General features: G+C 39.0%; 1 protein-coding gene across 1 annotated transcript in view; it reads left to right on the plus strand.

Annotated features, from left to right (window-relative positions):
• Positions 1 to 6,880, plus strand: part of LOC102812983 (zinc finger protein 22-like) — an 8,272-nt gene extending 1,392 nt beyond the window's left edge. Inside the window, 4 exon segments of the mRNA XM_006839456.1 lie at positions 6,229 to 6,497; positions 6,499 to 6,526; positions 6,529 to 6,702; positions 6,705 to 6,880. Of these exon segments, the coding sequence (XP_006839519.1) occupies positions 6,229 to 6,497; positions 6,499 to 6,526; positions 6,529 to 6,702; positions 6,705 to 6,880 (647 nt within the window).
• Positions 6,881 to 11,632: the final 4,752 nt, after the last annotated feature.

Raw genomic sequence — 11,632 nt, forward strand, 5'->3', positions numbered from 1 at the left:
GGATAAGATTCTTATGATTCAATAGTGGTTGATATCATGACTAATTGTGATTGTCACAATTGTAAATTACAGGTAGAAGTTTTATAACAGAAAGGGAGAGTAGTTAGTCTTACATTCCAGGAATAGAGGGCCCTAGGACCATTGCGGGAAAAGAGCACAAGTGTAATTAGGGACCCTATCCTACACCCTCGGAAACCCTGTACAGGGTCGCTATGGGTCGGAACCGACTCAATGGCACTTAACAACAACAACAAATCCAAAGATGGAGACAGAGGTGAGGACATGGAGAGAGAGGGCAGCTGAGGACTCGACTCAAGGAAAAAGAAAGACTGTGTGCTGATAGGCAGGAGGTAGGCTCACAGAATGTGCCCTTTGGTTGTTTAAATGATTATATATTCCTGAGCGCTTTGATGTATATCCCCCCTCCCCAATAAATAAATAAATAAATAAATAAATAAAATGATACAACTCTATGGAGAAGAATTTGGCCATATCCAACAAAACTTGTTTGTATTTATGCTTTGACCCACCAATTCCACTACTGAGCATTTACCATAAAGATACAACTCCAACAGTATGTGAAATTTGAGGCACATTATTCATAGCAGCATTATTTGCAACTGCAAGATGTTGGAAATGATCTAAATGTTCCAGCATAGTATGATGTTAAGTGCTGTCGAATCGGTTCCAACCCATAGCAACCCTGTATAGCATTTCTGAGGAACAACTGGTGGGTTTGAACTGCCGATTTCACAGTTCAAACTGACCTTGCTGTCCAGCACATTATCCTGCAGCACAACACCAGGACACCCAGCATAGTATAGGAGATGGAGTCAACAAACTATGAGAAACTCTCATGACGAAGCACTATGCTGCTGGGGTTTGTTTTTGTTTTTGTTTTTTTTAAAGCAAAGTTTTTATGAACTGATACAGAACAATTTCCAAGAGAACCTCTTAAACAAAAAAGGGAAAAAAATATTACCTTTTGTATAAGGAAGAGAAATAAGAAAATATACATTTATCTATATATTTGTCTTTAAAATAAGAAAAAAGAGACAAGAAGAATAAACAAAACACTGAGGCTGGTTCTCTTCAAAGGATATGGAGTATGAGAGTAGAAGGAATAGAGACAAACTTTTCTGAGTACATATTTTGGATACTCAGTTTTTGGTTAAAAATAAAAATCAACAAAGATGGGGGAAGGGCCAGAAAACTGAAAACAATGAAATGAACCTAACTATTTGACTGTGTTGATCATAACAAACTATGGGTAGCATTTCAAAGAATGGATAGCCAAGAACACTTAATTGTGCTCATGAGGAACCTGTATATAGATCAAGAGGTAGTCATTCAAATAGAACAAGAAGATACTGAATAGTTTAAAATCAGGGAAGATGTATGTCAGGGTTGTATCCTTTAACCACACTTGTTCCCATAAAAATTTACAGCCTCAGAAACCCTATGCAGGGTCGGTATGAGTCAGAACTGACTCCATGGCACATCACCATCACCACCATTCAATCTGTATGCTGAGCTAATAATTTTTGCTTTGAGAAGCTGGATTATAGGAAGAAGAACATGGCCTCAGAAGTAGAGGAAGACTCGTTAACAGCCTGAGATATGCAGATGACATTACCTTGCTTGCTGAAAGGGATCGAGACTTGAAATACTTACTGATAAAAATCAAAGACTACAGCCTTCAGCATGGATTACATACAACTCAATGAGAAGAAAGAGAAATTCTCACAACTAGGCCAATAACACCATGATGAGCGGGAAAAGATTGAAGTTATCAAAGAATTCATTTTGCTTGGGTTGACAATTAACATTCATGAAAGCAGCAGTCAAGACATTAAACAACATATTGCAATAGACTAATCTACTGCAAATGATCTCCTAAAGTGTTAACAATGATATCACTTTGAGGACTAAGGTGCACCTGAGCCAAAGTATGGTATTTTCAAAAGCCTCATCCTCATGTGAAAGTTGGACAATGATAAGGAAGACTGGAGAAAATCTATGCATTTAAATTGGTGTTGGTGCAGCATATTGAAAGAACCATGAACTGTCAGAAGAACAAACAAATCTATCATGAAAGAACTACAGCCAGAATGTTACTCAGAAGCAAGAATGATGAGACTTCAGCTCTCATACTTTGAACATGTTTTTAGGCAGACAAGTCCCTGAAGAAGGACATCTTTGGGTTTCAGCTAAAAAGAGGAAGACTCCCAACAAGATGAACTGGCACAGTGGCAGCAATTTATGGGTTCAAACATGACAATTGAGAGGATGGCACAGGACCAGGCAGTGTTTCACTCTGTTGTACAGAGGATCACTATGCGTCAGAACCAACTCAATGGTACCTAACAACAACATCAATTTGCACTAGACTGCAAAGTCGGTTTGAACTGCAAGGTCAATGGTTCAAACTCACCAGCCTCTCCTTGGAAACCCTATACAACTATGCTATAAGTTGGAACTGATTCAACAGCACTTAACAACAACAACAGCATAATTACAATAAAGGGGAGGGGGAAGAGAGCCCAATAATCCAAGTAATTTACAAATATAATGTTAGACTATATTTCTCCGTCTTGGTTGAGGTAGGAGCAGAACTCTTCTTTGTAGACTAGTTGTTTTGTTTTATTTTTGTAATAGCATGAACAAAGCCATTGAGACCCTATCTTCGAAATATTATGGTGGAGGTGGTGTTATGTGCAGTGGAGTCGGTTTTGACTCATAGCAACCATGTACAGGGTTTCCGAGGCTGTAAATCTTTACGGAAGCAGAAAGCCTCATCTTTCTCCCATGGAACAGCTGGTAGTTTTGAACTGCTGACCTTGCAGTTCGCAGCCCGATTCATAACCACTACGCTACCAGAGCTCCTTTCGATATATTATAGGATTGAGCAAATAAGTAAATATATTGAGACTGTTGAAAGCCAGGATTTTCAATGGGGAAATGGGGACAAACAAATGAAGGGGAAAGCAAGATGAACCCTATGGGATGGATTAAATTAAGAGTATTGATGTGAACTTGTGATTTTTAAAGTATGTATGTGAGTCTGTGCATATATATTTGCGCATGTTTATGCTATCATTATTGTGTACCATTGAGTGGATTCTGACTAATAGCAACATTAAATAATAGAGTAGAACTCCTCCATAGGGTTTCCTAAACTATAATCTATACAGAAGCAGATTGCTCTTGGAGCAGCTGGTGGATTCAAACCTCTAACCTTTCAATTATATCTTCCACTTAACCATTATGCTGTGGGGCTTCTCATAAACATATACATGCAGATATTTCCTAACTCTGTCCACAGAAAATACACCCAAGGAGCAGTGAGCACACATAATGTCCAGTCTCATTCTGTAATACCATTCCTCACTAAAAGGAAGCAGATTCTTTGAAGGAATGACTGATTCCAAGGACGGGGCAGTATGGGTATAAGCCTTAGACATCTTTTTGTGTTTGAAATTAAGGAAGTGCTCAAAAAGAATGTCACAGAAGTTAGTTTGAAAGGGCTCCCATTGGCCAAATTTGGGACAATTTAAACTCCAGAATAGTTAAGGGTAGTAGTGAATTATCAGTCGTTAGAAAAATCAGAATTTGAGAGTTCATAGAAATCTTAAGTAGATCAGGAAATAAATGTGATGGGAAGACGTTTGTTTATAGTAGAATGCTAAGTGACAACTGGTACCGGAGATGGAAAATCATGAATGTGCAGCCTTATATTAAAGATTAGGAAGCACTATTTATCCACATGATAAGCACTGGACTTCGAGCTACAAGGTCCACAGTTGAAGCCCACCAGCCGCTCAGTGGGAGAAAGATGAGGCTTTCTTCTCCAGTGAAGATTTAAATTCTATACAGAGTCGCTGTGAGTCAGAACTGACTTCATGGGCGCTTAAAGAGAATTTACTAAAGATTGATTTAGATAAGCAGCATCAATGGATGCTAAATCTAAGGGGGAGTTTTTGATAAAGAGCAGAATATTTTCATGTCTTAAAGTTTCTTCCTGCATTATCTTATTAATTGCAAGGAGAAAAAGAGAACTATGCAATGTAGAAATTAGACAATACCTTAAATAGGTGATCACCAAAGAGAAGACATGGCCTGCCTCTAGAAGTGTTGCCGGGACAGTCATACATCTCTTAGGCAGTACTCGCATTGCAGGCTGGAACACGCTACCTGAAGCTATCCATAAAGGAACCCCTGACCAACTTAAAACTAGAAACATTTTTTTTTTTTTTTTACTTTTTTAAAGTAGGGAGGAGGATTGTAGTCTTCAAAAACATTAATGTCATTAAAAAAAAGAAAAAAATTTTTAAAGCTGGGGGAATGTTATGAAGTAGGATAAAACAACATGGTAACTAACTGCAATGCATGATCCTCTGGGGATCATGTACTGAAGGAGAGAAATGCTATATAAGACAACTTAAGGTATTTGACAAAATTGCAACATGGATGGAAATTGGGTAAAAGTATTGCATCAATATTATATTTTCTGAAGTTGATAATATAGACTGGAATGTTTTATTATGTAGAGATAAAGTAAAAAAAAAGACAAGGGAGAGAAAAAGCAAATGATAAAATGGGACAGGATGCTAAAAAGCAAACTATTTCATTTTAAAGGGTAAATCATAGCTCTTTGATTGGATTAGAGATCAGTTGAAATGTATAGTCCGTATTATATAGTTATTAAAAATGATTATTATTAAAATTTTAGCAATAAAAGAAACTGCTCATAATACCAACTAGGAAAAAAGTAGATTATAATCATGTTAAAACATATGTTGACATGGAAAAAATTTTTTCTTTTAATGAAAAAAGCTGACAGGATGACGTGGGAGGGGATGTATTATTCTCTACATATATTCTGTTATTCTATTATATTGCCTATGTAGTTTTTAAAAATTACTTTGCAAGTGACTCCTTGGGTCTTTTAACAAATTTTTGTTATAAAAAAAGGCCTAGATTTCAATAGGAAAGATTTAAATTAGACATTAGAAATGACTCTTGCACGGCAGAAATTCTAGGAGACATCCGTACTAGTTAACAATATTAGTTAGGATACTCCTTTGGAAGATTTTTAAGCAGTTGACTAATGATGCTGAGTTCTCAAAGTACTTTTCTGACATAGATTTTGTGCCTTTTATAGGATTGTTATGACATACAACCACATGAAGGCACACAACAGTAACAACAACAAATTACCTTGTGATAGTCTTCAAAACCTATTCAACATATGCAGAACAGAAGAAAAACTCTCAGTATATTCTTGAGCAACATAATCCATATTTTTCTGATGATTCTGATTTCAAACATACTCTCTCATTATGTATTAAGTCATGTATTCAAATGTTTGGTTGTGACAATGTAGTCACTGTGCTTTTTAGGTCTCTTATAAAAGGAATGGGAACCTGGCTTCCCTATTTTTCTCGCTTCCTCGGTATAATTCAAATCAGCCAACCCTCTTGCCCTCTAGTTGAATCCAACTCATTGCAACCATATATAACAGAAGAGAACTGCTCCATAGGGTTTCTAAGGTGGTAAATCATCACAGAAGCAGACTGCTATATCTTTGTCCTACAGAGCTGCTAGTGGGTTTGAACCTCAAATCTTTCAGTTAGCACCTGAGTGCTTAGCCACTGTGCCAACAGACCTCCTTCCTAATAATTACTCACTCCCTTTTCTTTTCCCTGGAGTTGTGAAATGACTTGATTTCTCTGAAAAGTCAGAAAGGAAGAATTAAGCTTATTTATAGATGGAGTCGTGGGGTGTCACTGTGGGTTAATGCACCACACTGCAAAACCGTTTGAACTGCAAAGTCGGCAGTTCAAGCTCACCAGGTGCTCTTAGGAAACCCTATACAGGGTCGCTATGGGTCGGAACCGACTCGATGGCACTTAACAACAACAACAATATAGATGGAGTCGAGACTGCCAGGGAGGCGGCTGCAGCTCGCGTGGCCCCGCTTCCTGTCCATCCTAGCGTGGAACTTCTTTTGAAACTGCAAACCACATAGTGGCTGCCCTTGAAGTACGTTGGCCAGGAAACAAACTTGAAATTCTTACTTTACCTCTGGAACCACCATTGGCTTTATAAATTAAAAAAAAAAAAAAAATCAGAACTGCAACCCAAGAAAGCAAAACAACAGTGCAGAGGAAAACAGAAGACTTAATTTAACTGTTCACCATGAAATTAGGAAGATTTTGAAATGAGGTGTTTCTCGTACCGCAAGTCAAAGAAACGCCTATGACAACCAGCGGGAAACACCACAGCAAGGGCAGAAATGGAGAAGGGCTGCTTGATTTGACTCAAGCTTGAGGAGGCTGAGAAGAAGCTTGGATGAGAAACCCTATAAATGCGTAGAATGTGCAAAGAGTTTCAGTCAGGGCTCAACTCTTTTTCAACATCAGAAAATCCATACTGGAAAGAAATCCCATAAATGTTATGATTATGGGGAAAGTGTTTTTCAGCGTTCCAATCTCAATTCAGCATCGATGGATCCATACAGGAGAATACCCTATAAACGTGATGAGTGTGGAGAAAGCTTTAAACAGAGCTCAAATCTTATTCCGCACCAGCGAATTCATACTGGAGAAAAACCCTACCAGTGTGATGAATGTGGCCGAAGTTTCAGCCAGAGTTCTTCCCTTATCCAACATCAGAGAACCCACACCGGAGAGAAACCTTACAGTGCACTGATTGTGGCAAATGTATCTGCCAGAACTCTCATCTCAGGAAGCACATGAAAGTGCACAAAGAAGAGAAACTTCCTAAAACATGAAAGAAAAATATCAGGACGAAAACCCACTTAGTAGCATCTTGGAAAACTGGCACCGAAAGGAAGTCAGTAGCTGGACTCCGCTAAGTCAAAGGCCCTTACTTCAGCCCTCTTTAAAAAGGCTCTCTCTCTTAGAGCCGGAGGTGCTTTGTAAAAGAGCACCTAAATACTGGATGTGCTTTGTAAAAGAGCACCTAAATACTGGATGCTTGCTAGCTCTGGGGGTTTAATGACATTGTTGTACAAATAGGAACTAAGAGTCTAGCTGTGATTTTTTGTTTGTTTGTGTGTGTGTGTGTGTGTGTGTGTGTGTTTAATACGACTTGGAGCACAGAGAACTGAAAACATATTTCAGAGAATACAAGATCCTTTGACCTTATTTGAAAGTTCTAGTATGGCGCTGTGAGATACAGCACTGTACCGCAAGGTCGGTTTGAACCATAAGGTCGGTGGTTCAAACTCACCAGCCGCTCCTTGGAAACCCTATGAGATGCTATGCGTTGGAACCAACTCCACAGAACTTAACTAGAATCATTTTTATAAAAACCAACATGTTATGATGACTCATGTTTGACAGTACAGGCATGTACCAGTGATAATTCAGATTTAGGCTATTCTGTGGAAGGAGTAAATAAATAAAAGAAGAGAAAATTCCATTCGTTTTGGAGTGCAGCACCTGAGTTTTTATGCTGTTTGTAAAGTTTTGTTAGTGTACACCAACAGATGGTTTATAATATGAATTGGAGATTCAGCATATTAAAATATATTTACATTCACAGATTTTTAATCAGTTAGGCCCATCCTTCTATGGTAGGTTCTTTTGTTTCATCCCTTCTGTTCAAGGACAGTTAATAAAGAAGTCAAATTTCTCTGCTTTTCACTAAATTCTTAGTAAAATATAACCGTAGAAACCTAAAACAAGAACTAAATTAAACCACACATCTGTTCCTACTAATGCTGTCCCTGGTGATGGCATTACGGTTCTGTTGCAACTTTTCCACGTTGTGATGGATAACGTTGATCTATCCCTGTGCGCTTACACTTGGCATTAGCTTGTGCTCTGACGAACTGAGCCAACCATTTAGATTTACATGAATAATTACACTGTACTTTAAGAATAACTAATTACACTGTATTTTGCCATCACCATATTAGCTTGCTTCTTACTCATTAAGCATCTACAACTTACATATCTCCCTGTCTTCCCCTTTGAAGCCTTTTGATAATGCAACTTATCTTAAGCAGCAACAGCAAAAGTCATTGTAAGTGCCAGTGCATTGTATCAGCTTTGAAATCTACATTAACTATTTGTACTACATGAATTAAAAAGTCTAGCAAATCTGCTAACTTCCATCAGAACAAGGTCAAGTGTCAGACATGATCAACATTTAGCTCAGGTTTTCAGTTCTATTGAATGCTAAAATTCTGATTTTTTGTATCTTTTATAATCATACCAGTTCTTAACTATATTAATGACAAGTACCCATAAAAATAAAAAATTGAATATTTTTCCCCAAAAAACAATGATTTATAGAAAATGTACAGTTTCAGTCCAAATATTACAAAATAGAGTTCATTCTAGTTCTATCCTATAAAGCTACAAGAACAATCATGTGCATATTCTTGGCAATATTTTGGGGGTTGCTAAGGTTCTAGTTTTAGGATCAGAATCAAAGAATAATTGCCCTGCCTCCTTTTCATATTAATGGCAAGCTGTTATCAACATAAATAATCATCACTTCATTTCCTTGTGACATATAATTTGGAGAGCTTGTTTTGTCAAGACATTTTCTCTTTTATTACTGGTCTGAAGAACACAGTATTAAAAAAGAAAAAAAGAAGACAGTGATGAAGAAGGAAGAGAAAAAACTTTTAAAAGATAACCACAAGATTTCGACACCATTATGCACTCACTGAAGGAGCTCTGGTAGCATAGTGGTTACGAATCGGGCTGTGAGTCGCAAGGTCAGCAGTTCGAAAGTACCAGCTGTTCCATGGGAGAATGATGAGGCTTTCTGCTCCCGTAAAGATTTCCAGCCTTGGAAACCCTGTACAGGGTCGCTATGAGTCTCTATGGCACATAACAACAACAACATGTACTCATTGAAAAAAATTGCCTTACCTGTTACCGCCAACTCAGACTGATGGTGATCCTAAGTGTGTCAGAGTAGAACTGTGCTCCACAGGGGTTTCTATATTAATTTTTCAGAAAGAAGTAACAAGTCTTTCTTCTAAGGTGCTTTGGGTAGACTTGAATTTCCAGCCTCGCAGTTCAGCAGAAGAGCATGCTGGACTATGAAAATTTTTATGGAAGCATATAAAAATTAAAAAGTTTCCAAACAGGATACCATAGGTCATTTGCTAACTTAAAGTTGGAATAATAAAACAAGTTACCAAAGTCTATTGTTGTTGTTAGTGGTCATCGAGTCAACTCTGACTGATACTGACCTTACAAACTGACAGACCAAACTGTTGTCCACTGTTGCATCTTCCTCACTGCTGTCAGCATATGAAAGCCCACTGTTGCAACAGTTGTGCCAATTCCCCTCACAGAGGGTCTCCTGCACCCTCACTGACCTCCTACTTCATCAAACATGACGTCCTCCTCTAGCAATGGATCCCTCCTGATCCTGTGTCCAAAGTAAGTGAGTTGGACAATGTCTTGTTATGATCCACAAGGTTTTCATTGTCTAATTTTCAGAAGTGGATCACCAGGCCATTTCTCCTAGCTTTAGTTTGGAAACTTTGCTGAAACATATCCACTTGGGTGACTTTGCTGATATTTGAAATACCAGTGTCAAAGCTGCCAGTATCACAGCAACACACAAGTCACCACAGTATGAGAAACTGACCGATGGGTGGTCGATTAAAGTCCTACTGTCCTGTATAGTACATCCTCTACAGTTTAATGAAGGTGGACGTTTGGTATACGAGATCTGATAGGTTTCCTCACTCTGCCTTCAATTAGAAGGAATTCAACTCTATCTGTCTGGTCTATTACCTCACATGTTTTTCTTGTTCTTTCCTTTCCTATGTTTTTCTGTTTTTGATGTTCTGCCCATCTTGGCCATCACACCCACTCTCTCTTCAGACTGTGGTTACTATACTTGAATCAAGATGAGTCAAATGCTTATTATTGAAAACATTTTAAAAGTTGGTTGTCCAAAGTAAAAGGCAGTGATACTTGAAGAAAACCCTCTGCTGCCTCATTTCAAGGAGAAATTTCTTTCTTATCGGTCTTCTATGGGGAAGGAAAGCCCAGTGTACCAAGAGTACAGAAACAGACCACAATTGGCTCTGAGGATCTATTTAATCTTCTTGGAAATGGCATAAGATAGAAGGAATGCTCTGTCCCGTGAGAGTTAGTGATGTGGGTTTCCATTGGTGCAAACAGTTCCTTGATTTACAAGAAGTCAGATGGATAGAGTGAAATTAGATGAGAAGGAAAGGAAAATAAAAACAGTTCCTTGATTTACAAGAAGTCAGATGGATAGAATGAGATTAGATGGGAAGGAAAGGAAAATAAAAGCAGGCATCACCATAGAAAAGGTGTTGACTATCGCTGTGGCTAAAATGATATAAATTGCTCTCTCTGTGGGTTAATGCGCTAAACTGCAAAGTCGGTTTTGAATGGCAAGGTTGGTAGTTCAAACTCACCAATCACTCTTCAGAAACTCTATACAGGGTCGCTATAGACTGTCCCCAACTTGATGGCACTTAACAACAGCAAGGATGAAGAAGAATGTCTATGTTGCAGGATATTCTGGTGTGACACTGTAGGATAAGCACTGGACTGATAACTTCCAGTTCAAACCCACCAGCTACTCCTCAGAAATCCTACCCAGGGTCACTATGAGTCAGAACTGATTGGAAGGCACTTAACAACAACAACAATGTTGAGGGCAGACTGCATCTATGTAGACTTTGCCACCCTTTCAGTGATGCGACCTTTCCCCCCCTAGATCTGTAGTTTGAGCTGCACTATACCTGCTCACTGTTGCTCCTTCTGTGAAGATGGGCCCTTTCTTGTGCAAGAATTGCTGACAGAAGATAAATGAGCTTTTCTGTGAAACTCTGTGAAGTTCTGGGCACAAAGTAGCTTCAGGGCACAAGCAACAAAAAATAGAAAAGGACTAGGGAATGGGCATTGGGGACTGGCAGCCTTGAGGGGACAGGCAGCCTCGAGGGGACTAAGAGACCCAGAAATTCTCGTGATACTCCAGCAGGATCCTTTCTCTGACCTCAGGGCCAAAGACCATCGACTAGTCCCAGAAGTTGCACAGTTGTTGTTAAGTGCCGTCGAGTCAGTTCTGACCTATAGCGACCCTGTACAGGGTTTCCGAGGGTGTAAATCTTTACGGGAGTAGAAAGCCTCATCTTTCTCCCGCGGAGTGGCTGGTAGTTTTGAGCCACTGACCTTAAGGTTCGCAGCTCAATTCATAACCACTACGCTACCAGAGCTCCTTTGAAGTTGCATAGTAACTGTGACTAACAAACTGATTTACAAGCTTCTTTGGGAATACTCTTTGGGGAGAGAGGACCAGAGAGGAAATTTGGGGGAAAACCAGGGAAATCAGAGTTCCGGAAGGAGTAGATATGACAAAAATAGGTGCTGTGAGTTATTGATTGGCACCCAAACTGGTGAGCTAGAGTCATTGGATCAAAGAACGATCCCTAAAAAGGGTCAAAGGAGCCCTGGTAGCAAAATGATTAAGCATCCGGCTGCTAATCAAAAGGTTGTCAGTTCAAACTTATCCAGCGACTCCAATGGAGGAAGACTTGGCAATCTGTTTCCATAAAGATGACCGTCAAGGAAACCCTGTGGAACAGTACAGTTTT

The sequence above is a fragment of the Chrysochloris asiatica genome, unplaced genomic scaffold (assembly GCF_000296735.1).
Source record: "Chrysochloris asiatica unplaced genomic scaffold, ChrAsi1.0 scaffold00024, whole genome shotgun sequence".
Lineage (NCBI taxonomy): Eukaryota > Metazoa > Chordata > Mammalia > Afrosoricida > Chrysochloridae > Chrysochloris > Chrysochloris asiatica.